Genomic DNA, 18,994 nt, shown 5'->3' on the forward strand with positions numbered 1-18,994 from the left:
TTTCAGTGGCACTCACACTGGCCGGGTCCTGGCCATCGGTCTGGGGGGCTCTGCATTTTAATTTACTTTACATACAATAGATTAGTTATATATTATAGATTTATAGAAAGAGATCTTCTAAAATGTTAAAATGTCTTACTGGCACGCGAAACCTTAAATCGGAGTGAATAAATGAAGACTTGGCACACCACGTCTGAAAGGTTGCCCTTGACCTAAACACATTTTGACTTTTAAAAATTCAACTCTAGATAAGAGAGTAAGACCCGAGATAAGCTTTTGATGCTGAGAAAGTCTTTGGTTGGCTCAAATGGAAACTTGTTTTTTAAATTTAAATAGTAGCAATAATGGGCTTTGAAGCTGTATAAAAGAAAAAAGTGACACCTTCCATAATCATTTTCACTTAAAGATATTTATTCTACAGACGGGAACAAGACATTTTCAAAAGGAGGAGGTTATTTACCTTTAACTGGAGGTTCTTCAGGATATATGGTCCCTATTAGTATTCCAAACGTGGGTGTGTGTTTTCACCATGTGCTGGAAGGTTTTCTTAGTGGTGTCTGTTGACCTGCACATGCATCCCCTTGTACTCACAGGCCAGGGTTGTGAGGGTCAATGCTTCTCCAGTGTCACCCTTACCACTGAGTAGTCCAGCCCTTAGGAGAGGGGATGGCGGGCGGATACCAGAATACAAATAGGGACCACACATCTTGAAAAACCTGCAGTTACAGGTAAGTAACCTCCTCTTCTTCTTCGAGTGATGATCCCTGTATGTATTCCAAATGTGGGTGAGTAGAGAGCAGTGATCAGCATGGAAGTGGGTACAAGGATGTGAGAGGAAGTACACTTTGTAGTACAGCACGACCTACAGCACTGTCTGCAGCTGCTGCTTGGCCAATGGCATAGTGGGACGTGAACATGTGGATGGAGCACCATGTTGCTACATGACGGATGTCTTGCCATGAGACGTCCACTTGCATAGAGTGTGCGGTAAGTTGGATAATGTGTGGCATTCATGGATGTACCTGGAGATCCATCTGGAGATTCGTTTTGGAGGAAAGGGCTTGGTTCTTGGATCAGTCAGCAATGGCTACAAATAGTTTCGGTGAAGAACGAAAAGCACAGGCCTCGTAGAATGTAGAATGAAGTGCACAGGAGTGAAGGAGTGTAGGACTCTGTTCATGCTGGAGGCATAAGCTTGGGATAGAACACAGGCAGGTGGATGCACTGATTTAGGTGTAGAGATTGAGGAAGAGAATAGGCCAGAACCAGGGAGAAGGTAGGTACCCACTCTATGTGGACAGGGCCGGGACCCGAGACTGGCAGCAGGCTGAGTGGGGCCGGCAGCTGGGACCTTGGCTGGCAGGAGCCAGCGGACGGAACCTCAGACCGGCAGTGGGCTGAACTGCTCAGCCCACTGCTGGTCTGGGGTCCCGGCCCCTGGCCCCAGACCCCCAATCAGCCCGCTGGTGGTCTGGGGTTCCGGCCCCTGGCCAGCCCACTGCTGGTCAAGGATCTGGCTACCGGCCCCTTGCCAGCTGGGGTCCTGGCAGCAGGCCCCACTCAGCCTGCTGCTGGCCTAGGTGAATGGAACCCCAGACCAGCAGCAGGCTGAGCAGGCTGGCGGTATAAGATCAGCATTTTAATTTTATTTTAAATGAAGCTTCTTAAACATTTTGAAAACCTTGTTTACTTTACATACAATAGTAGTTTAGTTATATAAAATATACAGACTTGTAGAGAGAGACCTTCTAAAAAAACGTTAAAATGTATTACCGGCACGCGAAATCTTAAGTTAAAGTGAATAAATGAAGACTCGGCACACCACTTCTGAAAGGCTGCTGACCCCTGTTCTACAACAACGAACAATATAAACACCTACATACACATGGACAAAAGTCACTCTCTTAAACTAAGAGTGTGAAAGAACTAGGGTTCTGACTCACACCACATGGCGGTAATAGGGAACTGGAGAGGCGCTGATCTGCACAACCTATTATACCTTCAGCTATGGGCATTAGGGGATGCCTGACGCATGTGCAGGTCAACGAATACTGCTAAGAAAATCTTCTAGATCTGGCGCACAGAGTGCATTTGCACCCACATTTGGAATATATATATAGGGACCATAAAGAACAACTTTTAGTTGTCTAGTACAGAGATTAACATTAAATAGTTCCACAGTTAAGGTTGTACCAGGACTCTCCTTTCAATGCAAACTTTGCAGTCTTCTAGTTCTGTTCTGCCTTTTGAATGATTTGATTGGCTCACAGAAGGACTGCAGTAACTGTCAGTACAACACCTGACATGCCCCTCCATATTTGTATTAAGTTCTATATTGGTTCTAATAAGCAAGGCTTGGACTCCTACTTAGGCTTGTTTTATTCTGGCTGTGACAGCTAGAACGGAAGAATAGCCATTCTGGGTCAGACCAATGGTTCATCTAGCCCAATATTCTGTCTTCTAGCAGTGGCCAATGCTAGGTGCTTCAGAGGGAACTAACAGAACAGGTAATCATCAAGTGATCCATCCCCTGTTGCCATTCACAGCATATGACAAACAGAGGCTAGGGACACTTCAGAGTATGGTAACAGCCATTGACAGACCTATCCTCCATGAACTTAACTAGTTCTTTTTTGAACCTTGTTATAGTCTTGGCCTTTGGCAAAGAGTTCCACAGGTTGACTGTACATTGTGTGAAGGAATACTTCCTTTTGCTTGTTTTAAATGTGCTACCTATTAATTTCATTTAGTGACCACTAATTCTTGTGTTATGAAAAGAGTAAATAATGCTTCCTTATTTACTTTTCCACACCAGTCATGATTTTATAGACCTCTAACATATCCCCCTTTGGTCGTATCTCTTCCAAGCTGAAAAGTCCCAATCTTATTAACCTCTCCTCAATGGAAGCTGTTCCATACCCCTAATCATTTTGTAGCCCTTCTCTGTATCTTTTCCAATTCCAATATATCTTTTCTGAGATAGGGCGACTGCATCTGCATGCAGTATTTAAGATGTGAGTGTACCATGGATTTATATAGAGGCAACATGATATTTTTGGTCTTATTATCTATCCCTTTCCTAATGATTCCCAACACTGTTAGCTTTTTTGACTGCTGCTGCACATTGAGTGGACGTTTTCAGAGAACTATCCACAATGACTCCAAGATCTCTTTCTTGAGTGGTAACAGCTAATTTAGAGCCCATAATTTATTATGTATAGTTGGGATTATGTTTGCATTTATCAACAATGAATTTAATCTGTTTTGTTGTCCAGTCACCCAGTTTTGTGAGATCCCTTTTTAACTCTTTGCAGTCTGCTTTGGACTTAACTATCTTGAGTAGTTTGTATCATCTTCAAATTTTTCCACCTCACTGTTAACCCATTTTCCCAAGATCATTTAGGAATATGTTGAATAATACTGGCCCCAGTACAGACTCCTGTGGGGGACACCACTATTTACCTCTCTCCATTCTGAAAACTGTTCATTTATTCCTACCCATTGGTTTTCTATCTTTTAACCAGTTACTGATCTATGAGAGGATCTTCCCTCTTATCCCAGGACAGCTTATTGATGACGGACCTTGTCAAAAGCTTTCTGAAAATCTAAGTACACTACATCCACTGGATCCCCCTTGTCCACATGCTTGTTGACCCCCTCAAAGAAATCCAGTAGATAGGTGAGGCATGATTTCCCCTTACAAAAAACATGTTGACTCTTCCCCAAAAAATTGTGTTCATCTATGTGTCTGATAACTCTGTTCTTTCCTATAGTTTCAACCAATGTGCTTGGTACTGAAGTTAGGCTTAGCTCGCCTCTAGAGCCTTTTAAAAATATTGGTGTCACATTAGCTATCTTCTAGTTATCTGATACAGAAGCTGATCTAAATGACAGGATACTTACCACAGTTAATAATGCTGCCATTTCACATTTGAGTTTCTTCCTACACTGTCTCCTTTCAAAGTACTGTATCTAGAACACAATAAGTAGGTTTCCCCCTGTCTATATCTCTGGGCAGGAAAGAAGATTTGAAAAAAATGAATTTATATTATGAGAACTGAAGCAAGGTAGTGGATAGAGCCTGAAAAGTGTTTTTCATCATCTAGGGAATGTGACTGAATTGGATTGAGACCCCTGGTCAGAAGATAGTGTAAAGTGTGTAAAAATGGCTGAACAGAGAAGGGCAACTGGGCAATTTTGAAAATCCCACTAAGCACCACATTTAAATACTTTTAAAAAAAATTGATCCAAAGTGTTGGAATGAGAAAGAAAATCCCAATCAGATTTTTAAGCATCTCCATGTCCCTGAAATATTCTGGCCCCCTTCCCAAGACACAGACTACAGAGAGGCACAGAGGCTTACCATCAGCCACCAGGCATGTGGTGCTTCTGGCCATCCCATTCCACTCTAGGGGAGAAGCGGGATTTATACAATGTTTCACAGCTCTTTGGAAGGCAGCACAAGGGGCATACTTTCACCATCCTCTGCAACATCAAGTAATAACTTTGTATGTTTTATATGTGCTTAATCAAAGTGGTCTTGGTGGACTGTGAGGGGAGATGTATTCTTGCCTCAGTATTCTTCCAAGCAAGTTTAAGAAGTATGGGCTGGATGAATGGACTATAAGGTGGATAGAAATCTAGCTAGCTCATCGGGCTTAACAGGTAGTGATCAATGGCTCCATGTCTAGTTGGCAGCCGGTATCAAGCAGAGTGCCCCAATGGTCGGTCCTGGGGCCGGTTTTGTTCAATATCTTCATTAATGATCTGGAGGATGGCATTGATTCCTCCCTCAACAAATTTGCAGAGGACACTAAACTGGGCGGAGTGGTAGATATACTGGTGGGTAGGGACAGGATACAGAGGGACCTAGACAAATTAGAGGATTGGGCCAAAAGGAATCTGATGAGGTTTAACAAGGATAAGTGCAGAGTCCTGCACCTAGGACAGAAGAATCCCATACACTGCTGTAGACTAGGGACCGAGTGACTAGGTAGCCGTTCTGCAGAAAAGGACGTAGGGGTTACAATAGACGAGAAGCTGGATAGAAGTCAACAGTGTGCCCTCGTTGCCAAGAAGGCTAACAGCATTTTGGACTGTATAAGTAGGAACATTGCCATCAGATTGAGGGACATGATCATTCCCCTCTATTTGGCATTGGTGAAGCCTCATCTGGAGTACTGTATCCAGTTTTGGGACCCACACTACAAGAAGGATGTGGAAAAATTGGAAAAAGAGTCCAGTGGAGGGCAACAAAAATGATTAGGGGGCTGGAACACATGATTTATGATGAGAGGCTGAGGAACTGGGATTATTTAGTCTGCAGAAGAGAAGAATGAGGGGGGATTTGATAGCTGCTTTCAACTACCTAAAAGGGGGTTCCAAAGAGGATAGATCTAGACTATTCTCAGTGGTACCAGAAGACAGAACAAGGAGTAATGGTCTCAAGTTGCAGTGGGGAGGTTTACGTTGGATATTAGGAAAATCTTTTTCACTAGGAGGGTGGTGAAGCACTAGAATGGGTTACCTAGGGAGGTGGTGGAATCTCCTTCCTTAGAGATTTTTAGGATACAGCCTGACAAAGCCCTGGCTGGGATGATTTAGTTGAGGATTAGTCCTGCTTTGAGCAGCGGCTGGACTAGATGACCTCCTGAGTGTCCCTTCCAACCCTGATATTCTATGATTCTATGTCAACAATAGGATTTTGGGAATGTCCACAAGAAAAAATGGGGGAGGGAAACAGGAAACTCACTGCATGGTTTTAATTTAAAATATAAAAAATAATACACTTAATTGGGTACAGAGAGTTCTGTGTCTTAGTGACACTGAACACAAGTCAGAAATTTTATATATCAGAACCAGCGGGGGCTAGAGCTTTCTGAACAGTACATTCCCATTCTAGTGCATTATGTCTGTATAACGCAGCCTCCCCACTCTGTGGACAGGAATACCAGCTCAGGCACAATAAACTAGATGTGCCAAAAAGGAAAAGCCATAACAGATGACACTTACGGAGTCCCACAGTATCACGTTTGCTGTTGTCATTCCTATTGGGTTGTACTAGTGGAGCAAATGAAACAGCAAGGATGTTTTTACTTTCCCAAGTGTTCTGTCCAGTTCGCAGGATTTGTGTTAGCTGCACGAAAACAACAAAAATATAAGACAAAGTTCAGCAGTTAAGAAAATTATTTCATCTGCTTTCTTGTTTGTTTTTGCTACACCCACCATTCTTCACTTTGAGGCAGTTTATAACATTGCCATTTTAATTTGCTTCAAATGTAATTCAGAGAAGCTGTTCTCTTGTCAAATCTGAATTTTATATACTTTATAAAATGATATTCAGCCATTTCCCATTTTGTTGTGCTCTGAAAAAAATAAGAGCTTTGATATGTATTTATGGTTTTATTAACAATGCCCTTTTGGTAACTTTTTTTAAAGTTCAAATGTCCAAATTATTTACATTTAATATTACTGTAAGCTAAGAAGGCAGAGTGACATTTAGAAAGATTTAGTACTGTTTCATCTGCATTTGCGTGATTATACTCTGAAAACCTTAAACTGCCTAGACACAGACTGTGTCTAACCCCACAGTAGTGGGCACATAACTACACATCTCTCTGTAGGATGTATTGTTAAAGATGCTTTATTGGTGTCTGAAAAATAGGAGAAAGGAACACACCTCTATTATTAAATTAAACTAGCAGGGCTTTCTTTGGCATTGGCCCAGGGTGAAACCAGCAAGCTCAAGATCACGATAATTCTCACTTTCTCTTGTATTCATAAATATTAGCAAAGTATACTTATATGAATCATTAATCTTCTATTTAATTAGAATAGAATTTTCCTTTAAAATATTTTAGTTTATCTATATAGAGAATGTTTACTAGCGAAAGTAACATGATATGCTCATCAATTTAGAAAGCACCCAATTATGCTACCTATATGATAGCATATTTTAATGATACAAGTTTTTAAACAATTTTAGTGCTGTTTGGAAGAAGTTATGTAGCAACTATACGGCAACTTCTTTAGTGAGGACTGTTAACTACGAAGCAACTTGCAAACTAATCTTCAGCTCAAACATTTCAATAAAAATTTGTCTGTAAAGGGACAGTAACTTGAGCAAGTCACTTCATCTCTCTGCATCAGTGTCCCCCATCAGTAAACTGGAGATAATAATGCTTACTTTTGCCTCTAAAGCTTTCTGAGATCTAGGAATACAAATGATACAGGTCCTAAATATTTTATTATTAAATTACACTTCTAACTGAAAATATTTTTCCTATTATTGTGACAAATAACACCTAAGATAACATCTGAAAGAGATCATTAAAAAATTCAATGTTGTTAGTCTGCCTACTTTGTGCATTTGACAGCACTTTGTGTATATAGTTAATGTCACTGCTTCCCCTACAGTCAACTAGATAAATCTATGCTGAGTTTTCTTTCACACAATAGGGAAGAGGAAATTATTTTTTAAAGAAAATAGGACAGGATTTTTTTTGTTTTATAATCAAGGACGCTCTGGGGCAATATAGCACATTAGAGCACTCTTTGCAAAATCCTGGCCCCACTGAAGTCAATGGAAGTTTTGCTGTGGACTTCAACTGGACCAGGATTTCACCCTTTGTCCCTTTTTTTTTTTTTTTTTTTTAAAGATAATTAGATTTCAAGTTAATGTTGTCCTTATAAATATAGACTTTTGGGTGATATGGCAAGCTAGTTTGACTTAAAAACAAAATACTCAAACAGCCCCTAGGATCACTTTAAAAGACTGTAAAAATTTTCACACACACTATACTGCTGTAGTTGAGCAGACAAGGATCATTAGTCAAAATGCAAGTAAATAGAGTCTATAGTCTACATACGAGACAAGCATTTTTGTTAAACTGTGTGATTCACCTGATCTTCTATTGGCATAACCAGAATACCTCCAACTTTCAATAAAATTTTCATGTAGTTCTCGTGATCTTTCTGGACCCCAGCTCCACAATAAATCCGGTCATACTGATGACTATCCGATGCAATCTCCAGACAATTACCAACCACAAAGGCAGGTTCACAGAACTCAAATCTGGGGGGACGGAGGGGAAGAAAGGGTAAATATTTCAGAATAGTTGTCTATTTTTTAAATACAAGCAAATTTAGGTAAATATAGTAAAACTTCAATTTCACACCTTTTCTCATTTGTAATTAACACATTTAAAGAGTGTTGACATGCTGTAATTATACTAGATACAGAAACAGAAGACAACTGAAATATATTGTTGTTTGTCTATGCATATCAGTTTACACTGTCAAAAAAAATGGTGTATTATTTTCTAAATGCAATCATATATGCCTTGCTGAACAATAAAGTAGTGAAAAAAACCAAACACAAAAAGCCCTTTTAAATTACTTTCTTTATCCACATTTATAAAGTATCCATGTTATGCTCTGGGTGCTGCACAAAAATTAAAACAGTTCAATAATTCATTGGTCTTAAACTACTCCCCTTTCATCGCCCCCTAAAACCAGCTCTCTCCCAACCAACTCCCTTCTCAAAAGGAAAAAAAAATGGGAAGATGTGTTTTTCAGTGTGTGCCCTAAAAGTCACCAACTCTGGTTCTGACAGACCAAATAGGAGAGGAGAAAGTGATTTCAAGAGTCATAAGAATTCCATTCCATCAGCTCCTATTCAGTAAGTTTTTTAAGCATAAGCCTAACTTTAAGCACATAAACAGTCTCACTGAAGTTGTGACAGAAGAGGAGCAGCTCTGTAATAACTCAGATACTATATGAAACCTGGTAATTTTATGTTTACTATATGCACAAATTAGTTTATTTTAATCTGGGAGATTAGCAAGAAAAACAACAGGACATGAAACAATGACTCAAGATAAACCAACCTTCATTAAATACAGGGTTAAGAGACAAATCCCTGAACTATTAACTTTAGAGATTCTACCTCCTGTTCCAATCATCTTGCAGAACTGGGTTTGACAAGCAGGGACAAAGCCTGAGAATTGACAAGAACAAAAACTGTGACTGGACTAAAAAGGACTCACTCCCTCTCAAGATTTTAGGGAATTCAGGGGAACCAGATTGACAGACACCTTCTGTGACTGAAGTTAGGCCTAACCTAGTTTACCAGCAGGGGATGGTTGAGGTGAAGGTAAAACAGATATGCGTAGACTGTTTTAAAATCCTTACTGCCTAAATGCTTTGTTCCTACTGTTAAAACAAAATTCTTTAGTTTTAAGTAAGTTGTATGATCAGCACACACCCCACTGGTCACAAACTCCCAAAGGGAAAATCACAGTCGCCAAATCTAGTCAGACCACATGGGTGAGCATAGTTCATACATAGGGTACTGTAGCCCAGGACCTGGTCTAAGTGTAGGAGAATTGAGGAATTCCACCCCAGGAGAGGTAAAGGCATGAGGCCTGACACCTTAGGGGAGCAGAAAGGGGATAGAGGTGCAGTAAGCTCTGCAGCTGGAACAGAAGCCATTGCAGCAGTATCACAAGGGACAACAGGTGGTGTCGCAGATAATCTAAATCATATTGTTAGAGATATTCAAGTCAAAACCAACATTTTAAATTTCATCCAAAATCAATTTGTGCAGCTAATGCTGATCCCAGAGCACAGGTATAAACACACTCCTTTCAAGAAAAATTGCTTAATTAGTAAGGTCCTGCATTCTTAGATGTTGCCTGTTTTGTGCTATACCTTGAACCTAGATTATGCAGCAAAGCCCAGTACAGCAGAGAAACTCTACCGATCTACTGTCACAAGCCTCCTTCCCCTTCTTAGGCAGTATAGCAGCCTAAAACGCTCAACACTCAGTTTTGTGCCATAAGTGTCTGTATGCTCCCTTCTTCTCTGTAGGGCTGCTAGATGGTGAGGCTCCTGAAGGTCAAACCTACATTCATAAATATTTTCAAGTGCTCCTATACAATAATAGGGTGGTTTGAGAAGGGCTCCAACTAGGAAATTGTTAAAGTTTAAACCAAAGCTTTGAAAGACGTGGCCCTTGTCCCTGATGCGGCTCAGGAATGCTAGTGCCAGAACATCCACAGCTGCATCATGCTTCAAGTGTGCAGAAAGGTCAGCCTGCCCCTAGCTACATTCAAATGGAGCTCCTAAGGTACTTATATATACCTGCCCCTGGAAATTTCCACTACATGCATCTGATGAAGTGGGTATTCACCCACAAAAGCTCATGCTCCAAAACGTCTGTTAGTCTATAAGGTGCCACAGGATTCTTTGCTGCTTTTACAGATCCAGACTAACACGGCTACCCCTCTGATACTTGACACTATGCAAGGCACTGCATTTAGCCGTATGGAGTGGAAATCTATCAACCTCATGAAGAAACTTGCACAAATACAGACAGATATAATCTTCCTTTCCTCTAGCTTGTTTGCATATATATACCTGCCCCTGGAAATTTCCACTACATGCATCTGATGAAGTGGGTATTCACCCACGAAAGCTCATGCTCCAAAACGTCTTTTAGTCTATAAGGTGCCACAGGATTCTTTGCTGCTTCTAAGGTACTTCGCACTTCTCCTGTCCACCTTCAAGAGTTACACACAGGTATGTCCTTCATAGCTTCCAAGATCCCTCCATTAGGGCTTCTGATCTTATAGGGCTCTATAAAAGGCTGTGACTGATACCTGCATTTCTTTCATCCTCTATCACTGCCTGGTTCCCTCTCACCTGCTCCATCAAAAGGAAGAAGTCATGCAATTGTTTATATGGCCACAGAATTCTTTGCGTAAGCCTGTGTATTATTCAGTACCGACTGAAATGTTCAAAAGGAGTTTCAACCTCATGGCTTTGGAGGTTGAAAACACAGAACTCTGGGCCACAGTTCCTTACCTGAAATTCCAATATGCTTAGACTCATATGGGAAGAACTTCCCAGAGGGTTCTGACTTCGGTGCTTATATTCATGTTTACTGAAGTACGCAGATCTGTACTGACAATAATCAAATCTTTGCAGCACATTGCTGGGGAAGTAAGTGGCATACAAAAGTATGCTAATTTTGGATTAGATTTAAAAATTGATAGCTGGAAATTTATCAAACAGAAAATATGGGATTACAAGATTTACAAGGTGTCTATAGGGAGGTGAGATGGGAAAGACAGAATTGTTTTCTTCCCTGAAAAACCATACCAAGTGTAAACCAAACAACATTATCCATTCAGAGGGTACAGTCACAGGTTGATTTCATCTGGAAGGTCTCTAAATCCAGTGGATCTCAACCTTCATCCAGTTCTGTTGAGAAGTTCACGGAGATCTGCAGACATGTTGTGAATTTGACAGCGGACTGCATCACTGGAGAGAGAATGTCTTGAATTGACTAACAGCAGCACTAGATCCCAACAAAACACTGACAACATTCAAGACACAGGGAGCTATCAATGTTTCCTCAAATTATAACGAGACTTGGCGGCTTTCACTATTCACAGCAGCACGAAGTATGATACTCAAGGTCTTTTATGTTCATAGTATTGCTATCAGTAAAACAATCTTCTGGTTTTGTAAACTGATAAGCTTTTGCTTGAAGAATTCAATGCATTTCTTTTCTAAAGATGGATGTTTGATCTTGAAACAGCTCAGTGCTCCTTCCTATTATTAGCTGTATGCATATCCCAAAATACTTTGCCAACTACTGCAACAGCCTCTGAAGTATTACGGGTAGCTCTCAAGCATTCTGATATGCATTTCGATCAGAGTCCACTAGAACGGAAAGCCAGGCTGCAAGAAACAGATCTACAGCAGAGGGAAAGAAAGGGAGGGTGGTTGGGACTGTCTTATCCATCTCTATGGAATAGTGCAGGGTGTACATACTATAATTCAATTAACTTCACCTTGAGGGGAAGCTGGGAGAGCAAGAGGTAGCAGGTCCCAGCAGGACAGGGAGACAGAAAAACAAACAAACAAAACAAATGGATGCCTGGATGCAGAAGAATAAATTAATTAGATGACAGAATTCTCCATTTAATGGCATCATGGGGAAAAAGCCTGATTCCATGGCAACAAAATTGAAGAGTCCACAGGACCCTGCTTGAGATGAATGGGCAGTTCACAAATCAGAGTTATTCAAGCTGTCAGTCACTGCCTTGATTCACTTTTAGTTCAGTTTTATATTATCTCTGCAAACACAAGGATTAGAAAAACCACAAAAAGAAAAAAAGATGGGAGGAGGAGGGATGGTAATAATTCATGAAACCTGTTCACGATCCCTACAGGGGATCTTTGCTCTAGTCCCAGGTCTTAGGGAAAAGCAGAGGTAGCCAGTCTATATGCCTGACCTACCAACTACTACGACCCCTTTTTCATTCATGGCTTCTTCTTGCCCTTCCTCTGTAGGATCTGGCAAACATATTACCAGACACTCCCAGCAGCAGCCTTCCATGCTTCCTCTACTGGTAGCCTCTGTTGTCTCTTGATGCTTGTGGCACTTCTGGCCATTTTATCTTTCTGAAATAAATAGGAAAGGGAAGTATTTCCAAGAAAATGCAATGGCATGCACATGGGTAACACATAAAAATCTTACTTTATTAAAAAAAAAAATCTCTTTTAGAGAAGTGACATGTGGAGATTCCAGACACATTTTCAGAGTGTCTGTTATAGTCAGTGAAGACAACTGTGGTTAGGGACCCTTTGAAAAATTTTAGCAGAGAAAATACCTGTTCTCCTCCTTCAGAATTTAACTGCAGAGGGGAGAGGGGGAGAGCTTCCCACAATGCCCACAAAAATAGCCCAGATGAGCTAGCGGCTCCCTAAAGGCACAATATGAGCATTAGTGTTTCTACTGCACACTTTTTGGGGTGTGGAGGAGCAGCCAAATTCTGTTTTACATATGTCTCTGATTTATGGGCTGGGGTCATCACACGGTTGAATCAAGGAGGAATACCACGAACTCTTCCTTCTTACTATGTTTGTGGCATTTTGCAATCTTTGTCTATGGCCTAGGGTTGCAGTCTTCATCCAAGTGAGCTGGTAAAGGCCTTTGAAGCAACATGCAGCCTTTGTGATATGCAGAGAAAGCCATTACTACGGTCAGGGAGCGCCATCTGGTCCATGACCTGGCACTATATGACTAGAGACAGGCTATACAAGTCACATGGTAATATGAATAATAAAATAATCAGTGATCACTTCAGTAGTATAAAGGTACTGTTGTGAATCCACTGCTTAACTACTGGAGGTCTAAAGACTAAAGAAAAAATAAAAAGCTATCACCATCAAAGTTTCAGCCATGCAGAAAACAGATAAAATACCCCAACCCAGAATAGCCTCCTGAACTGACTTGCTCTTCCTGGAGTAGGAAAAACAAACAGGCGCTATGGAACTAAAGATAGAATGTTAAAGAATCTGTGAGTCGAAGCAAACAGAAGTACCTGCTTCTCTATTGTGTGCCCCCCTCCTATTAATATACTCATTTTCTGACTCCATAAGTAACTCAAGAATTTCTGAATACAAAGATGACAGTTTAATTCTATGTTACAAGATGTGTAAAGCTTCCTGGATCTATTTTTAAGTGATCAAATGCTTCCCAAAAATATACTTCAGTTGAAAAACAGTTGCTCACAAGAGTTTTGATACAAACTTTTGATGTAGTATGAGACCAGATACTGAAACAACAGGGTCTCATGAAGACTTCAGCTGATATAACCTCTTTTGAGAGAGACGAGAATTTCTTCTCTACTATGCTTCATATACCAAAATCTTTAAAGAGGCATTTAGAGCTTTGCTGGGTTTTTCTTTAATCAAATACCTTAGGGTACCTTTCCTTCAAAAGGCAAAAACATACCCAAAGTTCACATCACTGTATTGTACCTCCAGACCGCTTCCAGCGTAAACAATTGACGATAAATGCAGTAGCATTTGGAAGAAGGAAACCTACAGCCTAGCTGTAGCAACCTCTTTTACCCACATGCCACACTACTTGTTTTTCCCATAATTTCTGCAGAATACTACACAAAGCTGACTATAATACAAATATTCTTCTGTAATATAATGAATAAAATGCTTTAAAAATGATCATCACTTTGTCACATCTCTCCATTACACTTTAATACCACAGAACACATAAACCAAGTTTGTTTTAATATGAAATTCAATTTAATCTGAACTAAAATCCTTCATTTAGTCATATTGACACTACACACGATGTCACCGTTGATTTAATTTCCAATGTTTTTTAGCCATCAAAATGGATTAGTCATTCAATTTCCTTTGCTTTCTAACATAAAGCTTTTTATTTTTTTAACACCAAGAACTTTGCTGGAAAAAAAATTTATTGTCAGAATGTTGGCACTGACAAATACATAAGCTACTTATCAAGTTAAGACATATTTCACTTAGTTATTGCCCTGAAATGAAACTAGAAAAAGATTTAGGTCTAACAAATGCCTGATGTGAGTCACCTTTTGTTAACACCTAATGTGATTACCATTGCGGTTTGATTTATTTTTTTTAGGAAAGTTTAGAAAAATCTCTCTGTGTTACTTCATATACACTGTGCTAAGTAAATACGTAGATAATGCTGACCCAATGCTCTGCTAATACGGAGAATGTGCTTAAAATCATATCAGTTTATTCAACAGAATCAGATACCTTTCATTATGAGTTTGGTAAGACCACCAAGAATATCAGAAATTAAAATTCTAGTTATCTATAACATGGCAACAGGAAGAATTCCTCGGTGTTTAAATGGATACCTGCCACAAGCACATGGCATACAATAATTTAACATTGCACCGATTTTTCATACTGGGCCAAGGATAGCCATACTACACTTGATTTTGTTACAGCTTATTCGTAATGGTACACTTTTCCCTCTAAACTGTAATGACTGCATTTTCATAGCTTGCATTTGAAGAAGCAGTCATGAAAAAAAATGTTTTGTTAATTTATTCTCTCTGGTATAACATGCCCATGAATCCAACAGAAACAGGATGTTCTCTTTCAGACAATTTCACTGGAAGTAGAAAAAAAAAAAAACCCTCTGTCAATCAAGGATCCAGGGAGTTTAAGTTCATTTTTCACTTTCTCCTGCCAAAGCAGTTTAATTAAACATAGACTATGAAATCCATATTTATATTCCATAAGAACCAGCAATTAAATATTACTACAGAATAAAAATTAAACATTCACCAATTTGGACCGCGGTGTTTACTTTGAAAAAAGAAGTTAAGAGGTTAATTTTGATTTCACTTGTATCCATATCTACAATCATATTATGTGTCTGATATAACAAGCAGAGAGGGTAAAGGAATGTTTCTGTTTATCAATATCATAGAATTAAACCCTCAATTAGAGGGTGCTACAAACTGGCTCAGCAACTCAGCATATATAGTCACTAGCCCACAGCGAGTGGACCCAATCACTGAGTTTCATGTGCTTCCAAGCCAGCTGCGTCTGGATTCTATTCACTAGCTCAAGAGATCTAGGGCTCACATTCCCAGGCTCAGACTTTGTCTGATGCCCTTTCTTGGGATATGGGATGCCAATGTCCAGAAACCAGTGTCTGAATCCTCCTAAACCCCCACAAGTTGCTTCTCCGCAATCCCCCAGAGCTCAATCTAGGCTGTGGGCAATTAGGACTTACTTGTTTAATTAACCCCATCTGACACAACATGACAGAAAATCAAAGACCAAAGGCTTTAGCAGAAGAATTTAACCATATTTACTCTTAAACCAATCAAGAGTTACAGATCTCTGAAAACAGACCTGAAGTCCTAACATGCACCCTCCTATAGTATGAGCTCACCTCTTTCTGTGAGTTTGTAGTGCATCAACAGACTAAGCTGGGCAGAGTCCCTCCTCCTCTTTCTGTGAGTTTGTAGTGCATCAACAGACTAAGCTGGGCAGAGTCCCTCCTTCCCTCTCTGTCCTGCAAGTCCTTATATGTAGCAGTCAACCCTCCTGCACAGAGGGAAACCCTGATTTTACATAGGGCCTCTGTCTCTGTGCCACGTGTGCAAACTATAAGTGCTACAGCCATCGGTCATGCTTGTCCCCCTCAACCTCTCTTTCGGGGCACTCTGTAGAACTACCATTATTCCATGAGGGACAGGCCTGTAGGTGAGAGTCAAAGTCAATGGCTGCCAGCAATGGCCCTTCAGTGAGATGTACACCACCTTTCCCAGGAAAAGCAGCTGCCTGGAGTGTAGCACAACAGCCTGCCCTTGGGCAAGTCCAAACAAATGTGGTCACAGAACACAGGTATAAAAACCTTCACAATTTGATATAGTAATATCCCACTCCATCACAGAGAGAAGTAGCTGAACGATACTGGAGCAAGTTTGATTTAGACTGAATACCATTCTTCCAAAAGATTAATCTGAAATGGCTTTCCAAATCAAGGACCGAACCTTGCAGTTCTAACTCACGAGTCATTCCATTGACTCATATCAATTTGTAATATTTTCCAAAATGATGACTATACAATTATCTTGCTTATTTCTTTTGTTGGTGTTATTTTGGACTGGTCCAAAAAAAAATAAATCAGGATCATAGTCCCACTTTAGCACATGCACAAAGACATGGCACTTGATTTTCATTTACTTTTCATTGCCAGAGACTTTAATATAAATGAAAACCAGGCCCATGGTTTCTACATCTGAGAATGTATAAAGTGAACAAGCAAAATGGTGGAGAGGAAAAAAGGACAGAATTTTTAATTATATATTTAAAAGCAATCCATTACCTCCATCCATCCACCCAGCCAATGTTACTGGACTAGTTTCCCAAATGTTGCAGTAGAGATGGATCTTGTACTACCAAAGTTAAAGCCTTGATTGTGCACTGTTCCTTCATAACTTCTAGATGTTTTATCTTATCCATTTTATAACAGTTGATTCTGATACTTTCCTTCCTCCGAGGATAGGTGGAGCAAGACGCACAGAATTATAGACTTACATAAGTGTTTAGCTCTCAAAAGTTGCCCCAAAGCTTTTTCTGAAAATAAAATTTAAAAAAACTTGTATCTTAAAATCCCCAAACTTCAAGCCAACACAGGAGTTGTGCTGGGCATTGGCACTCAACAGTCATACAGAGGCTCCTGTTGTGTCCACTGCATGGGATACTTTGAAGGAGTGTTGATGATGGCCCAGTGTCAGGCTATGATAGGGAGCCACATTACTGCACATCTGATCTAGAGGGGCTATTTCAGTCTGTGGTGTTTGGGGGGCTCTGCAGTAGTCCCTGCTCCTGACCCCTCCGTTGACGGGGTAAAATTCAGCTCCCCACCTCCTCACTCTCCACCTGCACAGAGACTGAATACTGTAGCCAGAATAAAAGAATGTCATCCTAAGAAAACACATATGCAAGTAGACTTCAAAAATTACAAACACATTTTAAACACAATTTTGAAAATTATTTCCTCTTGCAGGAAACTTGTCACATCAGGGTTCTGTGTTTCATCCTCCACAGATGATATCATGAACACAAACAGTCCAGGGAGCTGCACAGCCTGTACTGCTTGAGATATTCTTTACATCATTAACTTTGGCAGGGGAAGCACGAAAACTATGAGCTAAGGTCTCAATAAAAAAAGCCTTTCAGTGAATCTTCAAGATGTATTTATTTGTGGTATGGTAAATCTAGACAAGCTAGTGACTTGGGAACAAACAGCTGTGAAGGTGGTTGATTATTTCTGGACATGGCTAGCATTATTCCATTTTGATCTAACTTCCCATCTGGGTCTTTGCAGATGCTAGATTCCAATGAGGCTCTTATTTTAAAAAATCTTAATAAGCGGTATAACAATTTGGTATTTCAAAACACTTATTTGTTTTAAAACTAATTGGATATTTTATTGTCCTTCGTGTATCCAGCTGTGCCATTACTTTACCCTTTTTATGTTAAGACCAAGACAGGCCAATTTCTTGTGGCCTAAGAAAAGGAAATTAAGCTTTGGTATACACAAAATATTTGTAAAGCAAATTATGAATCTAATACTGATAGGCCATGGAAACAGCTTTGGCTTTAGCATTCACGTCTAATAAAAATATGTTTAAGTATTCAAAAATCAAGAAGAAATTAAACTCATCTCTTAAAAGCATTTGTTAATTGCCTATAGTACAAGATTTACGCAGGATAAAAATATTTCCTATACAAATCTCAGTTAGATTTACACCTTTTCACAATCTTACAGTGTGAGAGTATACAAATTCCAGAATTAACCCTCAGAATCTATATCACTGTTCAAAACAGTCTCTTGTACTTTGAAGATGTTGATATAATCCCAGAGATAGTCCTTGCTAGAGTATCAATTTTTTTCCTTCTAGTATTTGGTTTCTTTTTCATACATTAGTGTTTGTATCTTAGCCATACATTTTATATGCTGATGTTTGAAGTGATGAGGATCTCACAGGATGACTGCAAAGTCAAACTTATATGGAGGAGATTGGATATAGAAAAGAAACCTGGTTTGCAAGAGCCTCTCTCTTGTAAGTAAAAGTGAAGGACTTCTGATCTCTTGGATCCAAAAAAGATTATCCCTTCAACCATCTTACAGCCACAGTATTATAAGGATTTCCTCTTGATCTTTTAGCAGTCTAAAAGACAATTAAGAGAAACATATACTAGAAATTTTGGATAGCATTGAACATCCACAGCAAATGCTCCCAGAGTCCCTTCTGTTAAGAAAATAGAGTACTGTGTTTTGATTTAGTCTATTTCAGTATCTCTGAAAGTTTGTATTTGAGTGCTAAGTCTTCAATGAAAATTTGATTCCCTTTGGAGAACTATCTGTCAATTTGGCAAATTAATGTTCATGTTGTATACGTATTTGCATTGCCAAGATATTAGAGGTCATTGCTCAATAACAATTCCTGTGGCCTTTCATGGGACAGGCTGAAATATTGCTTTCTGATAGTATTAATATGTGGCTCATTGTTAATAACCTTTGACATTCCTGTGCAATTATTCTTACTCCTCAGTTCCTGATGTGCTTCTGAGTTGTCAAGAGACTGTCAGCTTAAAAAGG

The 18,994-nt window shown here is 39.7% G+C and overlaps 1 protein-coding gene across 14 annotated transcripts in view; it reads right to left on the reverse strand.

Annotated features, from left to right (window-relative positions):
* The window catches only part of PCMTD1 (protein-L-isoaspartate (D-aspartate) O-methyltransferase domain containing 1), an 85,769-nt gene that overhangs the window by 4,898 nt on the left and 61,877 nt on the right, over nt 1-18,994 (reverse strand). For 11 of the 14 annotated variants that reach the window (XM_050942043.1, XM_050942033.1, XM_050942032.1 and 8 more), the window contains 2 exons: nt 7,903-8,074; nt 6,013-6,136 (listed from right to left, as the gene is read on the reverse strand). In XM_050942043.1, the coding sequence (XP_050798000.1) occupies nt 6,013-6,136; nt 7,903-7,956 (178 nt within the window). In that variant the 5' untranslated portion in view covers nt 7,957-8,074. Of the gene's footprint in view, nt 1-1,022; nt 1,195-6,012; nt 6,137-7,902; nt 8,075-12,382; nt 12,475-18,994 lie in introns of those variants that run through there. The other 3 variants (XR_007772791.1, XR_007772790.1, XM_050942042.1) reach the window with 2 other exon arrangements.

The sequence above is a fragment of the Gopherus flavomarginatus genome, chromosome 2 (genome assembly GCF_025201925.1).
Source record: "Gopherus flavomarginatus isolate rGopFla2 chromosome 2, rGopFla2.mat.asm, whole genome shotgun sequence".
In the NCBI taxonomy this organism is placed as follows: domain Eukaryota; kingdom Metazoa; phylum Chordata; order Testudines; family Testudinidae; genus Gopherus; species Gopherus flavomarginatus.